Below are 17,719 nucleotides of genomic sequence, written 5' to 3'. Positions count from 1 at the left end.
CCACCCGGAGGGTATACATATCGATGTCTCACTGCCCGGAACACCTTGCTTGCTTGAATGGTATCGCCCATGCTCACACCGTAAATGCTGTCGTTGGATTCGGGCATCCGCATCAGTAACAATTGCTGATACAACGCCAAGACCGACCCCGGCCGTCCTTCCCAGATCCTCTAGTTCATTGTTCGGGTCATTTTCGTCCATTCGACATAGGTCAGCTAGAAATACTCGTCATCCAATCCGGGGAAGCATCCATCCTCATTGCGTCATGGTGACATCCTGATCTCGGTCGACAGGAGGCTCAGTCCGCTCTGCTTCGGGACGGATAGATGGTGCGGGCTCGGCTGCGGTGTTGGATACCCTTGAGACTCGTTCCATCAGTTCTGGCGGCAACAAAGGGAGTTCGATCTGCCTATCCGAGTCACCTCGACGGAGTTCAGGCATCAACTGATGGGCAGCATCAGCTTCAGCAAGCGCCCGTAGCATCGCTTCCCGGTGTGCTTCTTCCGCCATTCGAGCCCGTTCACGACTACGCCTCTCCCGGCTATGACGCCTTCCACCTTCTTCCTGACTAAGAGGCGTTGATGCGTAGCTTCTCGGTGGGGCCAAAAGATTACTCAACCCTGACCGGCTGTTGACCCGGGATACGTGAGGGCTGTTGGACCTCGAGGGATGGCGGCTTCCAGATCTGCTGCCTGGAATGGTCGACATTATTGCTTCGTGGTTGGCGTCGAAGGCGCTGTAATCTGGCTCTGGTCGTAAAAAGGACTGCCGCACATCACCAGGGTTTCTCAAGGATGAGCCAGGATAGTGTCTCCTGGGAGGCTCTGACGCAAACACGTGAGGATTCGACCACCCGAGGAATCTGCGGGGGTCATCCAGCCCAAAGTAGCCTGCTCGCGGATCGTGGGAATAATGGCCGAGCTCCACCGGCCTCGAGTTGCTCTCTCGGTAGCCATGTATAGGTACCAGAGGTGGTGCGTATAGACCTGACGATGATTCCAAGGTGTGTCTTCTAGATGGTGTCCGCGAGGTACTTCTTGCCCGCTCGCCATATTCTGCTGCGACATCAAACGCGCTCGTATAGCCAGGACTCCGAGACCGGCGCTCATACGTTTCTGCTGGATACATGCTGGAATTGATGAGGTTGAGATGGGGAGCAAGAGATGCTCGACTTTCCGGCGTAAGTGGTGCTCCAGGTGTCCAAGGACCCATGTTTTGTACCTGATCAAATGGCAGCAGCGGCATTTCGACGTGGAAGCTCGAGAGCTCGTGCAGACTTCGTGGTCTTGGTCTTGCTCGAGGCGTACTGGCGAACGACAGACCATGACGGTTGGAATTTATTACAGGGTCCATCAGTTGGTCGTTGCCGTCGATTGTGCCATCATCAGAGACGGTATCCGCGCCTGGACTGTCAACTCCATCAAGCAAACTGTCGTCGAGAGCTTCGCGACCTTCACGCTGCGCCTCGTCCACAGCAAGACGCAAAAGGTAGTCACGAAGCCGTTGAACGCCATCTCCAGAAAAGACACAGAAGACGTCTCGCTGAGGGTGTGTGAACTCGGCCGGCGCGTCTCGACAGAAGCGGGTGAGATCCTCACGGAGGAATGCTTGGACTCCAGTCAATGACAGGTGGGTCAGCCGTGGACAGTTGTGAAGCAGTGCTGTGATTCCCTATTCAATGATTAGTAGGAAAGCGAACAACGAAGATCTCCAGCTCGTACCTTGAGTGTCAGATTCACACAATAACTGAGGTGAACTCTTTCAAGGGACACAAACTGTGAAGAACCCCCAGGCTTGCCGGTCGGACTGAACAGGAGCGGCCCATGAGCCAGCGCCATGATACTAACGTCGGTCAAGTTCTGACACTTGACCAAACCAATTCTGCGAAGCTTTGGAAGCTGTGCTAGGTGACGAACGCTGGCATCTGTGAGGCGAGAGCAACATGCCAAGTCGATATATCTAATTCGATTGCAAGCCTTCACCAGCTGGATGACCGCATTGTCCGTCAAATTAATGCAGTGGCCAAGGTGAATGTAGTGCAAGTTCTTCCCAAGCTTGCAAATGGATGCAACTGCCCGGTCAGTAATATGTCTGCATTTTGCCAATACCAAGTTTCTCAACCGAGGCGCAGCGGGGATGATCCTTCCGATAGCATCGTCTCGGACTTGTTCACAGGCAGTGAGATCAAGAATTCTTAAAGCCTCAAAAGATAGTCGAGGGGGTAGGTTGGTGAATGCTGAATCATTGATGTCAATACAATGGGCCAGGCGGAGTTCTCGGAGATGTGATAAGTTGGCCAGCAGCGCCGTGACCGATTCCGAGGAGATGGAATGGCAGCCCGCCAGGTCAATCTCCAGGATTGAGCGGCAATTCCTAGCAACAGCTGTGATGGAGAGGTCCGTTGCTCTCACCACGCCATTCAGCTTCAGTCTTTTGAGCTGTCTGCAATGCTCGGCAATATCGAGAAGAGACTCATCTGTGATATTGGAGCAGTTTGTGATGTTGAGCCCCTGCAGTTTGGCGCAGTTTTGAGCAACAACATGCAATGTTTGATCAGTCAAGGCGTCCAAATCCGTGACATCCAGTGCCTGGAGTTTCTTGCAGCCGTCCACCAATCCGGCCACCCCAAAATCCGTCAGGTTCGAACAGTTTGTCAGCGTCAGGCGTTCAATACCCTTGCAGTTCATGAAGGGCTGTACTGTTCCGTCATTGATCTTGTCGGCGATTGCAGATAGATTCAATCTCTTGACCATCTCGTGGTATGGAAAATAGCTCTTGTCGCCCTTTCCTAGCGCCGTCACAACATTGAGCAGATTGGGCCACTTGTTGCAGAGCGGTCGGTGCCACAGAATGCCAACGGTATAGAGAGCCCAATGATAACACACCAGCATCGAGTTCCGGAGGTCAGACGTAGTAGTGAGTTTCGCAAGGATAGCAATGAGAATTTCGGGCGGTAACTTGGATATGGGAGAGAGGCGGTGGACTTGCTCCAGGTCGATGTCATCGTCACAATCCCTAATGGCTGTAATGGCACCCAGGGAAGATTGTGAATCGTTGGCATGCGCCATGAAGTAATCCGTGTCCTCATCGTCGCCGGGGCACGGAGAACTGTCTGAGCTGTCTGACTCGACCGTGACCGTGCTGAGGTTTCGTGTATGAATAGGAGAGAGGCGGCGCCGCGGTTCGCCAGCCATGATGACAGGATCAGGCTGCGCGGCCGGAGAGGTAGAAATGTAGGTGATGTGTGACGGAGTGTCAAGGATGTCGATGAGAATGTTTATTCTGCTTGCTGTAATTGTAGTACCGGCATGGGCGCCTGCCTCAGACCTGCCGTCGAACCCAAGCGTCGTGCATCAGGAGGGTTGATGTGTGGGAGGGACGAGGGTCGGATGAAGAGGCTGTTGTTTTCGGGGTGAAATTGAGGGTGCGGCGCAACCCGCTTGCGGCGGTGAAAGATCAAAATGGTCCCGGTACGGGTACGAGAACGCACACTGCCTCCAACATGGAATTGTGAATAATATGTACGGGTACCGCTTTCACTGACCGTCTAAGAGGTTGAAAGACGCGGATGGAGAAGGGGGAGGGGGTGCGGGTTGGGCTGGTGAAGAGGCTGAGAATGGTAGTGGAAGTGGGAGATGGTCACGGGCCAGTCAGTCGAGTGAGTGGTGAGTGAGATCCAGGGGGATGCAAAGTCACTCGTTCGGCCTGCCAGTGGCCACTTGGTTAGTGCCTTCCAAGCAATTCTGCTCGTAGCCGCCTAAATCTTCACGTCAAAGTGCCTTCAGTTGCGACCGATCAATAGTTGCCCAACATGACTATCATGCAATAGCATAGGTGCAGGTCGCAGGTTTGCTTCATTTTGTATCGAACAAGCTGGTGGGGACCTCATCAGCAAGGCCCAGCCACGAGGACCGTAATTAACTCGACTGCTTTGGCGTCAGGCTTGCCGCATTACAGCAGGTGGCCGCGGTTAGGCACCACCCCCGGCGCCCTTGAGTGGCCATCGCGGTGGTCGGTGCTTGGTCCTCCAGCACCTTCCAGGTTTACGATGCAGCCGTGTCCATAGCACCATTGCGTCAGGATGTGGCTAAGGACCTACGCTCGCTACAGGAGCCAGAGTAGTGAACTACTCATTCCTCGGCATCCCGCCTGGAATCTTATTGTGTGAAATCTGACTCTGCTCTGTTCCTGCACTCGGGCCCAGAGCTAGAGGCTTCAGGTTATTTTCGATTCTCCCGCCTGACAGAATCTCTGGGATTATCCCACCAAATGGTCTCGGCATCGACTGTGGCTTCGGATCGACCTCAGATCCGGCACGCAGATGTAGCAGTTTGCACATTCCCGAACGAACATCACTCGGAACTCAATTCCACAGCATGCCTCGTCTAAAATGATAACTGCTTTCACAGTCTACGAGTACTATCTTCCGCCTTTAGAGGTTCTTCTCCTGCTTTTCGCATTCGGCCACAGATGGCGCCATTGGTCACGACTCCCGCCTTGATCATAACGCAATTCTGAGACAACAAGCTGGTGCCCTTTTCACCTCTTTCTTCAAAATTGAACTATACATTCGGGAGATGGCATAAGTTTAAGTCAACGCGGCGCGGTGTTTAACCGCTAGTGGCTCTAGCATGACGTGTTGATGCAAGAGAGGCGGCGCCTAGAAGCTCCGGGACGCCGACAAGCTGCGTGGCGCCGCATCCAACTGGGCACCTTGGGTATATCGAGCCGCATGATGGTTACAGCCTGCTTGCAGTTCACAGTTCCACTTCTCGACTCCATCCGTTGACGCCGAACTCACAGACACCACTTCTGGTAGTCTTGTCTATGCTTTGTGCCGTATCTGATGTTTTGATATCCTCTCAGTTCGAAGGGAATGCCAACCAGTATCTCCGCAAGAAGGGTGATTTAGCATGGACTCCGGTTCTCCTGCTCACCAAAGGTGCTGGACGCGCTGGCACTTCAAGCGGCCTAGATTTCCAAGTCAAGTGAGAAGAGATGCACACCGATGTCGGTGATGATGGGGCTGCCAGAGACCAAAACTTATCAAATCGACTGGGCATGATATCGACAAGAAGTCTGCTAAAACGCAGAGTATGAACTGTTCGACCATGCAGGAAGGTTTGGTTTGTATGCCCTTGACCGCTCGATTCCTGTCGATCCACCTACTCCCCTCCTCTTTCTGCACCTTTGGCCCATTCTCGGAGCACATTCTTTCTTATCTTGCCGGTGCTGGTCTTGGGCAATTCCGGTACAATCTCGACCTCTCGACAAACCATAAACCGACTGATTCCGGGGTGGTCACGCATCCACTGGATGACTTCGTCGCCGGTAACCTTGGCATTGGGTTTGACAGTGATAAATGCCTTGGGCCGCTCGCCCCAGTGGCTGTCACTTACCGCAGCGACACCGCACTCGAGAATTTCCGGGTGAGTAACGATGATGGATTCTAGGGCGACAGAAGAGATATTTTCACCACCTGTTAAAAAGTGGGCGAGATCAGAAATCTGTAAAGGCAGAGCCAGAGGCAGAAGGCGCAACAGACTTACCAGAGATGATAATATCCTTCGCACGATCGAGAATCTGAACCGCTCCATCCTCGTGCCAAACAGCCAGGTCGCCAGAATGCAGGACACCGCCGAGGAACAATTTCCTGGTGGCGGCTTCATCCTTGTAATATCCCCGCGCGCAGATATTGCCATTGAAGACGATTTCGCCGATTTCCTTGCCATTCTTTTCCACATCAATGATAGTGCCATCAGGGACATCTGTTTTGATCACTCTCACAGGCAACGACGTCACAAATCCGTGACCTTGACGGGCCATTTTGGCGTACTTGTCCTTGACGTTGGGGTATTGATGCCATTCCGGCAGAATATACCCCTTCGTGATGGGCCCGTACGTCTCGGTCAGTCCATAGACGTGCACGGGGTGCAGATTCAAGTTGGTCATCTGCTCGAACAGATGTGCTGTCGGTGGACTGGCCGCGACCGTGACTCGCACAGGGGCCGGGAGTTGCTCTGCGTTCGAGTCGGCGCACAGCAGCGTGTTGACCGTCGGAGCCGCACAGTAGTGGGTGATTCCTTCGTCCTTCAACAGCCGCCAGATCTCGGGATAGTCGATCTTGCGCAGGCAGTAATGCGTGCCCCGCGCGGCGGTCACGGCCCAAGGAAACGTCCAGCCCATGGCGTGGAACATGGGCAGCGTCCACAGATACTTGCACCGCTCGCCGTCGTGGTACGCAAGGCCCGATTCGATGACGTTGCCCAGCGCCCCTAGATAGCAGCCCCTATGCGTATACTCGACGCCCTTGGGCCGGGCGGTCGTGCCAGACGTGTAGGCCAGCGCATTTACGGCGAGTTCGTCGGCGGCCTGTGCTTCGAGGCCATCCCAGCCCTTTGACCCCAGCGACTGATCGTACTGCAAGCCCTCGAGGACAGCCTCGTCAAAGGGGCCGCATAGTCGTCCCTCCACTGCATCCGTGTCCGTGTCGATGATGATGGGCACGTTGGGGTGCGTTTTCCTGTAATCGTCTAGCAAATCTACATACTCGGCGTCCACCACGACGGCGTCGGCATCCGCATGGTCAAAGATATACGAGATGTCATCCTTTTTCAACCGGTAATTGATCGCAATGTTGATGGCGCCTGTGCCGCCAATCCCGAACACGGCCTCCAGAAACGCCGGCGTGTTTGTGCACAGAATGCCCACCCGCTTGTATCCCTTTTTCTTCACGAAATAGGCGAACCCCCGCGCGCGGTCCGCAAACTCTTGGTACGTCCGTCGCAGGATCTTGTTGTTCGCTGTGCGGTGATAGATCGCGGGGGCGTCCGGTTCGATCGCAGCCGCACGGGGGAGGAAGAATGCCGGCGACAGAGTATGCACGTTGTACCACGATAGTGTGCCGACCGTGTGGTTGTCGATGCTGAGATTGTCGATGGGCGCGCCGCTGCCGCTTGACGTGGTCGAGCTGGACCTGGAGCTGGAGGGAAAGAGATGGGCGGCCAAGCTGGCGAGCCGCGATTTTGCGGACGACATGGTTGGTGGAGCGTGTAGGACGACAGCGGGGATCCAATGGCTACGACATGATGGAGCTGGAAAGGCCGTCTAGGATGCTAGGATGCTGTTCCATGCCAGTGCAGGGACGGAGCAGGAGACATTGTGGTTTTATGTCGTCGGGGCTTGAGTGTCGACCGCGATTCGACCTCGGGCTCGGAGTGCATCTGGATCTCCACGAGTCCGGGGTAATGGACGGATGGCATCACTGGCCGAGCGATGGTCTCCCCTAGGTGCAAGCGGGGGGTTTGGTACGAGTAGGCAAGCTTGCGATTTGTGGATCTGGTCGGAACCGAATTCCTTGCGAGCCCTTTGCTTCGTTTCACTGGCCCGACAAGGTGTGCGGGAAGGGTCGGGCGGCGTCGTGGAAAGAATCCCGGATCCGGCGTCTAATTCTCGGCGATAGCTCGGCGGCGGAGACACGCGGAGGATTGCTTCCACCTTCCTGCCTTCTTCATCGACAACGCAAAGAACGCAAGACTAAAACGCTTTAAAGCACCAGCGTGATTGAGCTGGAATTCAGTCCACTGCACAGGGTTGAATAGACCATTGTACCATACGGAGTACCAAGCTTGCCACCCTGTCGAAACGAACACCTTTCAAACCCACTGCGTACAGCTCAAGCATACCCCAACGACCAAAACGTCTCGATATTCTTCCCCGTGTCCTCGTCGGCATAACTTGGCGGCTCCCTCAACGTGACACTCTGCCCGTGGATTTCCGCAATCTGGCCCGTCAACGCCGGATTCGACACCAGCTGCTGCACCCCGCGCGTCAGAGTCGACATGGGCGTGACGATCATGGGCTTGAACAGATCCTTGCTGGGGGCGATATTTGTTTCTGGGAACGCGTCAGCACAACGAATGCCCCGTGAATACATTGTCCAGGTGGGTGAACGCGCGAGTGTGTAAGGTGTAAGGGGTAATGTGTAATACGTACCAAGCACAGCAGGCGCCAAAGCATTAATCTGAATAGCCTCCCTCTCGAGTTGCCGCGCCAGCGACCGCACCAGCCCGACAACCCCGAATTTGGAGGCGGCGTACAAGGGCGCCACGGCAAAGGGGTAGAGCCCGGCGTTGGACGCCGTGCAGACGATGGAGCCCCTCGACGCTGGGGTCGCACCGTTCACGGCGGCGTTCTTCCGGATGTAATGGATGGCCAGCTTAACGGCTGTGGGAAGCGTGTAGGTTAGCGGTAAGTTTCTCGAGCGAGGAAACGCATCGAAACGCCAACGTAACACAAAAGTATTCGCAACGCAACACAAAGGCTGTGCTGTCACAACTCCAACTCACTATATATCGTCCCCGTAAGGTTAACGTCCAAGGTATGCAGTGCCGGCTTGGACGGCGTGTCCTCGTCCACGATGAGTCTCGGTTCCTTGGAAATGCCGGCATTGGCCATGACTACGTCAATGCGGCCCTGCTGCGCGTGGACCTGTTGAAAGACAGATGCCAACTCGTCCCAGTTGGAGATGTCGGCCTTATGAAACGAGAAGCCCGCGTCCGGGTATTCCGCCGCGAGGGCCTTGACGATGTCGTTGCCTTGCGGGTTCACGTCCAGCACGGAGACGTGGGCGCCTTGTTCGGCGAACAGGCGGGTGATGCCTAGGCCTATACCGGAGGCACCGCCTAATGATTGCCACGGGCGTTAGTTCAAGTTCTCTGGACGAAAGGGGTACTGACTAGTACTCACCGGTGACGATGATGCTTTTTCTGTCGCTGGGCATCGTGAGTGTGTGGGTGTGGGTGTGATACTGTAGCCAGGTACTGAGATATTGGACTTTGAATATCAAAATGTGTCTTGATGATTGGATAGTCGTCTCGTCTCGTCTGAGTAGGCGTTTGTGATCCTCGTCCTAATGTCCACTGTGATATGTGTGTTGGTGATCGATCTCAGATCCGATGAATCGACCCTCGTCGTGCCCGTGTATCGCCGACTGACTGGCTGACTGACTGCTCACTGGCCGCGCTTTTCTCAACGAGGACTCTCAGTACTCTACCTGACCACGTATACGATTCAATCAGTCATTCAGACGCTCAACAACCCATGCGTTTGTTAAGATCTTTTCTTTCATGTGCCAATTCAGTCGAGTCGAGTCGGATCGGATCCATCCACCACCCACTCAATTCCATACACACAGTTCCTACCCGGAGCACCTCCTCCACGGGATTGCCCCACGATCCCTGGGCCAATCTCCATGTGGGGCACCCAACCCTCAGCCTTGCCCACCCCTCCCCTACCCCATTCCTCGCTCCCTGTCGACCTGTACTCCGTACTCCGTAAGCATTAGTGCATCAATTGCCGACGCACAACACAACCTAAGGTTGGTCCCCTCACCAAGCCGGATGAAGTCCCTTTTCGCTTGACACGGGTTCTCGGCGTGCGGAACGGTCGCGTGGGAGCATGGATGGGCCCAAGACCAAAAAAGTCGATATATCTAAGGTGCCTACTGTACTTACCTACAACACTGCGTTCCGAACCCGAGGTCGTACCATACCACGGATACTATACTCGATACTCACTTGACTTGATTTGATTTGATCCGGCTTACTCGCTTGGATCCGGTATTGATACCGGTACACATACGAATACGCATATCCGTGACAGGTATACAGGACACAGATACCTTACGGCATACAGTGCACGAAAATCGGAATCGTAAAACCGATTACGCACGAGTGTCTTCCCGCGCCCTGCCGTGTCGGTGTCCTCACATCAAGGCCAAGGCTGAAGTCCCTTTGACCGCCGAAGAATCGCACATCTAAGTACACGTCCTCCGGACGAGCAGGAAGACCTGCGAAATGGCAGAAATCCAAATCGACCAATCCACGCTCGACTCGGTCAAGGGCAAAGTCGTGGTCATAGCGGGTATGTCGACGCCCTCCAGCCCTCCCACATGAGCACAAGTACAAACCAGTTGACATGTCTCTCTTCGCAATCATCAGGCGGCGCCCAAGGCATCGGCGCAGCGACAGTGTCTCAACTGTACAACTCCGGCGCGCACGTCTTCTTCGGCGACTGGGACGAGAAGAAGGGTTCGAAACTGGCCGACGACTTGCGGGCGTCAAACTCGGACGGCAGCGTGACGTATCTAAAGGTCAATGTGCGGGAGTATCAGTCTTTGCTCTCGTTGTTCGATGCCGCGTGGCACAAGCACGGAGTCGTCGATATGGCGATTTGTTGTGCTGCGGTGACGGAGCGGACTGGGTACTGGGAGCCGGATCTCCTCAACTTGGAGAGCGTGAGGGAGGTATGTGTTGTGCCGGATTGCATTGCAGAGTGTCATCCATATCGTTCCGCATCGTTCGTATCCCGCGCACTAGCATCTAAGAGGGTGGCTTGGGGGACGGTGATAGACCGCGGTGGTTGTCCTCGATCCGTTTGTGAGCGCTCGCTAACATTGTCTGCCCCCTCCAGACACCGACCGGCATGGCGGACGTCATCGACATCAACCTGAACGGCACGCTGTATTTCACGCGCCTGGCCGTGGCGTACCTCAAGGAGAAACACACCTTTGACAAATCTTCCACAACCGCCGAATCAATCAACTCTTCGAAATGCATCACGCTGGTGTCCTCAGTTGCTGGATTCAAAGAGTCGCCGGGCTTGTTCGCCTACTCGGCCGCCAAGCACGGCGTACTGGGACTCATGAGGGCGTTGCGTCCTTTCGCTGCGCCGCTTTACGGGTTGCGGGTCAATGCTATCTGTAAGTGCATCTGGCTGTTGACATTTCAGTTCTCTTCTCCAATCACCGTACCGCAGCAGATGAGGCCCGATGACTCAAACACATCAGGATCCTGACACGAGTGCATCCATAGGTCCCTGGGCAACGGACACGCAACTCCTTTCGGGCGTCCGCGCCGAGTGGGTCAAGAACAACATGCCAATGAACCAGCCTACCGATGTGGCGAAGTATATCATTCAAGTCACGGCCAGTCCGACCACTCACGGCAAAGCTCTGTTCGTAACGGGTGGTAATGCCGTGGATATCGAAGAGGGCATGAATCGCACGGAGCCGCACTGGTTGGGTGAAAAGAATTCAAGGGAGTTGAACGCCGGGCAGGTGATTCTGGGGCTGGTAAGTTTTCCGCGCACCCGTGAAGGCAGCCCTGCACTTCTGACCATGAAACTAACGCTTTGGTGTGCGTGGTAGGGAATGGATTGGGGTCATGATGGTTCGAAAGGCGGCGAGAACAAGACAAATGGGACGGCCACCTAAGCGAGGCAATGTGATGGTGGGGACGTAGCCAAATAGATGACAGGTGCAGCAATGGTATCCGGCTAGGACGATGGCAAGACAGAACATGCCTCTGACCACTCAGTTTGCCAATCGCTCCACCGCTGCAGTATCACGGAGCTTGAATGGCGGGATCTCAAGGATGACCGCGAGCCTAGTATACCTTCGACTGCTGTTCGTTTCGATTCCGTTCTGGAATTCAAGGTGTGAGAAAGACAAAGCCAGCCTATAACACCTCGAACGGAGACTTCTCTTACTGCACCATGCACCAATGCCAACTGTTCGTGACTTGGTCGCCTCAAGCTTTTGGCCTCTTCGAGGCGAAGTCGCATGTCCAGACTCTGATGATATCCTGTGTCATTCCTTCTTAGTACCCGATCCTCATGTAGCCAACGGAGCCGATGTATCGGTCAGCGCCGCGTTATCGGTCTTCTCGCGATCAGATCATCGATCCGCCTCCAGGTATAGCCATGAGCTTCCCATTTCGTTGATTCCAGACTCGCCAGGGACACAGTGGTGAATTGTTTGAGAGATCTGAATTTAGGAAGGTGGGTTTCGGCCGCCGTCTGGAGCAGGCGTCCAACCACATTGTCATATCCCTCGTTCATGTCATCCATGGACCATGGCAAACACGTGCAGCTCAGATGAGGACCATCTCTTCCAAAATGAAATATGTCTAGGCATTCACAGTCATTTCTTTTCTTCGTCAGTTGGTGGAGCTTCGGCGACCGCCACAGGCTGCGGTCCGCTTGTTGCTTCGGCTAGATTCTTCTTCCTAACATCCCATCCACCGCCCCAGCCTATCCAGCCCTCCTCATACGGACCCCTTAAGATACAGATCACGAAGGTCAAGCCCACCAACGCAACGCTGAGGCTTCCACTAGCAATCCAGCCACCGTGCTCATAGAGCTTGGCTCCTGCTGAGGTGCCGGTCAACTGCCCAGTGAACGTACACAACATGAATGCTGTATTCACCCTGTTCCGCCCGTTAGGCTCAATCGCGTGTATTGCAGCCCTATTGGCCACCTGCGTAATCTGCAGACCCATGTCCAAGGTGAACGCTTGTATGATTGGGCCTACCACCGAGTGCTTGCCGCTGTATGTTCCAATGATAATTCCGATGAGGTTTGCACCACAGCCCATCATGCAGGAGAATAGAGGTGCAAAAGGTTGAATGATATACTTGGCGTAGACAGGCCCCATCACAATGCCGGCGATGCCAATCAATGCAAACAGACCGATAACCACGGGAGAATAGTTGTAAGGAGGGTCGGCCAAGAGGAACGTTAGTGTGGTCCAGTAAGACGTGAAGGCGGCCGAAATGCAATAGCTGATTAATCCAGCTTGGACAAGCACCGCGTGTCTCTTGTACAGAAGTATTATGCCGCCGATCATCTTGAAGTAATTCAACCCCTGCGGGTTCGATGACGGGTAGTCGGGCATGAATAGCCAGAGTGCAACCAAGATGAAGTATTGCAAGCCCAGTGCGACCCAGTAGACGTTCCGCCACGAAGTGAACTGCGTGACAACGCCGGACAGAAGGCGTGCGATGACGATTCCAAGAAGGTTTCCGGAAGTGGTGATGCTCAACGCCAGGGCACGCTGATGTGGTGGCGCCAGCTCCGAGACGAGAGGAAGCATGACCTGGGGGATGACGGTCGTGATAGCACAAATGTACGAAATTGCGCAGAAAGCTGCGAATGATGGGGTTATACAAAGACCAATCCTTTTCGAAGGTGGTCAGCTTGAGAGCAATAATCTGTTGCGATGGAACAGGGTCTGCATTGCGCCTTGTACCAGACAGAGAGATCACTTACCACATGGTTGCCGTAAAGGCGATCAACCCCAAAGTTAGAGGCCTTCTCTTCAACAGGTCGCCCAGTGGACACACGAACAGCAGGCCAGTAGCATAGCCAGCCTGCATTAACGTCGGAACCCGCGACACCGTCACATACGGCACATTAAAGTCTCGAGCCAGAATGTTCAGAATTGGATGGTTGTAATATAGATTGCCGACAGTGAAAGCGCCAGCGAATGCGAAGAGGATGTTGTGCCATACTGAGAAGGTTGGTGGCTTCTCTGGATCCCATCGACACCACGGCGGTGTCCATGTTACGAAGTCGACGATTTTCTGGCGGGTATCTCTGGTAGCTACAGCTTCTGATTTAACATCGTCATCGACAACATCAAGAGCCTCAACCTCTTTATCGGCGGCAGCAGCAGACAGGGCCTGTTCTTGGTCAGGCAGACTCTGCTGCACCATCCCTGATACACACGCTTGTCTTTCGTGGCCGGTAGACGAGCGAGTCCAAGGCTTGAAAATTGCGGCTTAATCAAGTAGTGGGAGGCAGTGGAGGTCGGCGACTTCTCACTTTCGGGCCGGGAATAATGCCCACTGATTAGCTTTTCGGCGATATCGGCACCACGCGGAGGACGCAGGAATAGAAGCTCTGTGGTCCGCTAGAGATCAAGGGGACCACATTATGGACGAATTTGCAAGCAGAAGGATCAGGCATTGTTTGCTTGCCTCGCCTTCGCCCAGATGCAGTTTCGTGGGACTCGAGCCAGCGTTGCAGCTTCGCGTGTGGAGGAATGGAGGAAGGCCTGGTCCCGTCCCACATTGCGAGAGAACTAGCACGGCGGTATGCCGTGATTCCCGATCGACCACGGAGATAAGACGTACGACATGATGCATAGGAATTCGCACTGAGAATTCGATACAGCAGGATGCAAGGCTGTTTGCACGATGATGGGGTCCGAAGCAGAGAGTGGAAGACATGGGCCAAATGTCAAGTTCAAGTCAAAAGCAAGTCAAGTGCAACTCAGGCACGAGTCAAAGTGTCAAGCGAGATGACGCCCAGCAACGTGACTCAGCACCGCTGCTCTCTGTCAGAGGTAATCGTTATGAGTCACGCACTGTTCAAGTCACTGCGAATGTTATTTACCTCATATCTCATAGGAATCAGACTTCGCGTCGTGCCAGTGACGGGAACAAGCAGATATGGATGGGATCATCTATCAGAATACAAATGACCCCAAGGTTCTTGTCCAGATGGGCTACGACAAGATCGCCACGAATTACCTGGAGTGGACATCGGGAAAACCAACGGCGCGTCTCGAATACCTTGGCAAGCTGCTCACGCATTTGGAGAATGCGCCACAGGCGACAGTTCTAGAGCTGGGTTGTGGCGCTGGCATTCCGGGCACGAAACTCCTGGCAGAACGTTGCGGCCACGTTATTGCAAACGACATCTCCGAAAGTCAGATTGAATTAGCCCAAACCAACGTGCCGGGAGCTCACATACATTTCATCAAGGATGATATGACCAGCCTCGCGCTGGAAGCCTTGTCGTTGCAGGCGGTCGTGGCATTCTACTCCATCATCCATCTCCCACGCGGAGAACAACAAACAATAATGGCCCAGATTTGGACTTGGCTATCGCCCGGTGGTTATCTTGTGTGCAATCTCGGAGTCAAGGACGATCCCGGCACGACAACAGAGTGGCTAGGGTCTGCTCAGATGTATTGGAGCAGCTTCGATGCAGCAACGAATCTGCAATCGCTGCAGCGCATTGGCTTCACCATCATAGACAGCCACATTCTGTCCGACGATGAGGATGGCCGGATCGTCCCTTTTCTGTGGGTTCTAGCCCGCAAGGGTCTCGACAAGTGAGGGCGATGCCACTGGAGCAGGTTGCTGGTGAGCGAGAAAACACGTACGGTGCGGCTTTCCGAGCAGGCACGTAGCGCGTGCAAGGAGCTTAGCCATTATTAGCTTAGCCCCAAATCGGGGACACCTCCGGCTATCACAGAGTGATCTTAGTGGACGCTCAAGCCTTGGCGCCTGCCAGGCAATCATCCACCCACTTCCACTTTTGTACTTTTGTGCTTCTTTTAGACTCTTTCATCGTGGCCTCACCTCATAATAACCATGACAGTACGAAGTATTTGGTTGAAGATTGCTGGGTCCCTGGCAATTGCCCTTCCTGGTCCCGCGCTTTCATGTTGCTGTTTAGTGATGGCCTGCCTCGGCAATCAGAATCTCCTGCTACATATGGATGGTTCAGGCTACTCTCGGCCTCCTCCTCCATGCTCGCCTTCAAAGGGTTGGATCCGAGTCTATGGGCCGAGAGCTTGATTGGAGCCCTGCTGAACCCATCAGTACATTCCGCTGTTGTCATCAGCCACTTAAATGCCTCTTTCAGGTCATTCCCTCGTCAGCTTAGTAAGTTGATTAATCTGTTGTACCATGGATCTCAGTACTGCGACGCAACAGGTGCGTCACTCATTGGCGAAAGGGTCTAATTACTACGCACCTGTTTGAAAACCGTTCTAGATGCTGTCACCGAGAGATATAAGTCGACTGGGACGAGTGTACATCCGGGGCCGCCTTCATCTCACTCCTGAAAGCAGTCCATCTCCACAGTCTATTGCTAGGGAATGGTTTCGCCCTTGTTGCCCACGCTCTTAGGAGCTGCGTCTCTCGTGAGATTTGGCTTTGGGCTCTTCCTCAAGCACAGCCCTGTATCATTTGTGCTCCTCACTGCTCTACTACAGCTGGTTCTACTGCTTTTGTGGGCAGTCTATGTGGCACCACGACTCAGTCCTCTCCGCAAACTGCCTCTGGCATCGCAAGGCCCGTGGTGGAGCACGTTCCTGCTTGAGCCTACACCAGAAGACCTCGAAAGATTCATGAATGAGACTGCCAACAGTGGCCTCATTCGATACTTCGGCGTGTTTCATGGCGAAAGGCTGCTGGTCACCAAGTCTCAAGGAACAAAGGAGATGATGCTTTTGCAAGCCTACAACTACGACAAGCTGCCTCTCGCGACGAAGCTCATAGGACAAGTCACTGGGCGGGGCTTGCTAGTCGCTGCTCAGGACGAGCATAAGGTACGTCAAGTCATACCACATACTGGGAGACGTCCACTTACTCGTACCACCTAGCGCCAACGGAAAGCCCTACTGCCGGCATTCAAGTACAAGTACATCAAGGATCTCTTTCCTCGATTCTGGTCCTATACCGCCAAGTTGGTTGCCGCACTGGAGAAAGAGGTCGATCTAGTCGGCGAAGGATCAACAGCTGTTGTCGATGTCGAGGGTTGGATGATGCGTGCCACGCTTGATGTCGTCGCAGGAACGGGGTTTGGTCTTGAAGTCAACGCCATTGCCAAACCAGACAGCGATCTCGCAAGGCTGCTGCCACTGTCGAATTCAACAAGTCCGAAGGCGACATGCTATCGGCTTTTGGCCTTTCTGTTGCCGTACTGGCTATACGTGCGACTGCCACTAGCGAGACGCTACGAGCTTGACCTAATCGTCAAAGCCCTGAACGACGCCACTGGGCCATTGATTCGATCGAGGAGAAAGGCTCTGGCTGGCAAGCAGATACTGGATCGAGATGCTGCTGATGATGACGACAAAGCCGCATCTGAGTCTCAGACGGCCACGGAGACAGATGTAGTCTCGACCCTGCTTAGATTTAAGGAACCTTTGACGGATAAGGAGCTTATGGCGCAAGCTGCAACAATCCTGGCAGCCGGCCAAGATACTACTTCGGTTGCGACAACTTGGGCGCTTTATCTCCTTGCCCACCATCCACATATCCAGTCCACCTTGCGGAGTGAGGTCCACAACCATTTACCATCACCCGATGCGCAGGATGAAACCGTCGATGCACCACTTATTGAATCACTCCCATATCTCGCCGCAGTTTGTAACGAGACGCTACGACTCTTTCCCCCGGCTCCTGTTTTGCGAAGACATGTCGTGAAGCCAGGCACAGTCGTCTTGGGTGAATATATCCCTGTGGGAACAGTGGTGATGACTTCTATCTGGGGCACACACCGCATGAAGAGCGTCTGGGGATCGGATGCTGGAGAGTTCAAGCCTGAGCGTTTCTTGCAATCTGACGGAGACGGCAAGGTAAAATTCGATCCCCATGCTGGGTTCAAAGGCGAGGAGGCGGTCTATCGCTATCTACCCTTTGGTGCCGGTCCCAGAAGCTGCATCGGCGAAAGATATGCGCGAGGAGAATTTGCAGCATTGGTAGCTGGGCTGATAGGCCGCTTCGAGTGGTCGGTCCTTGACCCGGGTCAGAAGATGCAAGAGGATGTCAAGATGAACTTCGGCATTGTCTCAAAACCAGAAGGCGGCCTGCTGCTTCGAACACGCAAGGTCGACTCATGGTGAGGAGTTATTCTCCAACGCGAGCTTACGGAGTACGGTGTACGAAATACCATAGGAAAAACCTTCATCCTGGTCCGTCCTCTGCGGTTGTTGAACTTCCTCATTCGACCTAGTTAGCCTCATGCATTGCGTATCGCTGGTGATAACGCCTCTCAGCCTCGCAGATCAGCGCGAACACGTTTCATCAACACGCTTGCTCCACCAAATCGAATCCCGCGCATTCAGAAATTTTGTCGC

General features: G+C 54.2%; 7 protein-coding genes across 7 annotated transcripts; 3 read left to right on the top strand and 4 right to left on the bottom strand.

Moving 5' to 3' along the window:
• Positions 1-2,010: 2,010 nt before the first annotated feature.
• On the bottom strand, positions 2,011-3,194 carry A1O7_06497 (F-box and leucine-rich repeat protein GRR1; the record flags this gene model as incomplete). The annotated part of the gene is made up of 2 exons (XM_007760499.1): positions 2,011-2,071; positions 2,122-3,194. The coding sequence occupies 2 exons, from the start codon at positions 3,192-3,194 to the stop codon at positions 2,011-2,013; spliced, it is 1,134 nt and encodes a 377-aa protein (XP_007758689.1).
• Positions 3,195-5,165: 1,971 nt separating this feature from the next.
• A1O7_06496 (uncharacterized protein) lies at positions 5,166-7,038 on the bottom strand (the record flags this gene model as incomplete). The annotated part of the gene is made up of 2 exons (XM_007760498.1): positions 5,166-5,479; positions 5,550-7,038. The coding sequence occupies 2 exons, from the start codon at positions 7,036-7,038 to the stop codon at positions 5,166-5,168; spliced, it is 1,803 nt and encodes a 600-aa protein (XP_007758688.1).
• A 637-nt stretch (positions 7,039-7,675) lies between these two features.
• Positions 7,676-8,782, bottom strand: A1O7_06495 (uncharacterized protein; the record flags this gene model as incomplete). Its single annotated transcript, XM_007760497.1, has 4 exons — positions 7,676-7,896; positions 7,996-8,226; positions 8,349-8,684; positions 8,749-8,782. 4 exons carry the CDS (start codon positions 8,780-8,782, stop codon positions 7,676-7,678), a joined length of 822 nt encoding a protein of 273 aa, XP_007758687.1.
• A 1,075-nt stretch (positions 8,783-9,857) lies between these two features.
• On the top strand, positions 9,858-11,209 carry A1O7_06494 (uncharacterized protein; the record flags this gene model as incomplete). The annotated part of the gene is made up of 4 exons (XM_007760496.1): positions 9,858-9,924; positions 10,002-10,306; positions 10,474-10,762; positions 10,875-11,209. The coding sequence occupies 4 exons, from the start codon at positions 9,858-9,860 to the stop codon at positions 11,207-11,209; spliced, it is 996 nt and encodes a 331-aa protein (XP_007758686.1).
• A 774-nt stretch (positions 11,210-11,983) lies between these two features.
• A1O7_06493 (uncharacterized protein) lies at positions 11,984-13,556 on the bottom strand (the record flags this gene model as incomplete). Its single annotated transcript, XM_007760495.1, has 2 exons — positions 11,984-13,019; positions 13,111-13,556. 2 exons carry the CDS (start codon positions 13,554-13,556, stop codon positions 11,984-11,986), a joined length of 1,482 nt encoding a protein of 493 aa, XP_007758685.1.
• Positions 13,557-14,294: 738 nt separating this feature from the next.
• A1O7_06492 (uncharacterized protein) lies at positions 14,295-14,966 on the top strand (the record flags this gene model as incomplete). The annotated part of the gene is made up of 1 exon (XM_007760494.1): positions 14,295-14,966. The coding sequence occupies one exon, from the start codon at positions 14,295-14,297 to the stop codon at positions 14,964-14,966; it is 672 nt and encodes a 223-aa protein (XP_007758684.1).
• Positions 14,967-15,733: 767 nt separating this feature from the next.
• A1O7_06491 (uncharacterized protein) lies at positions 15,734-17,485 on the top strand (the record flags this gene model as incomplete). Its single annotated transcript, XM_007760493.1, has 2 exons — positions 15,734-16,186; positions 16,241-17,485. 2 exons carry the CDS (start codon positions 15,734-15,736, stop codon positions 17,483-17,485), a joined length of 1,698 nt encoding a protein of 565 aa, XP_007758683.1.
• Positions 17,486-17,719: the final 234 nt, after the last annotated feature.

The sequence above is a fragment of the Cladophialophora yegresii genome (assembly GCF_000585515.1).
Source record: "Cladophialophora yegresii CBS 114405 chromosome Unknown aczIN-supercont1.4, whole genome shotgun sequence".
Taxonomy (NCBI): Eukaryota; Fungi; Ascomycota; class Eurotiomycetes; order Chaetothyriales; family Herpotrichiellaceae; genus Cladophialophora; species Cladophialophora yegresii.
This window is presented reverse-complemented; position numbering and strand designations above follow the sequence as displayed.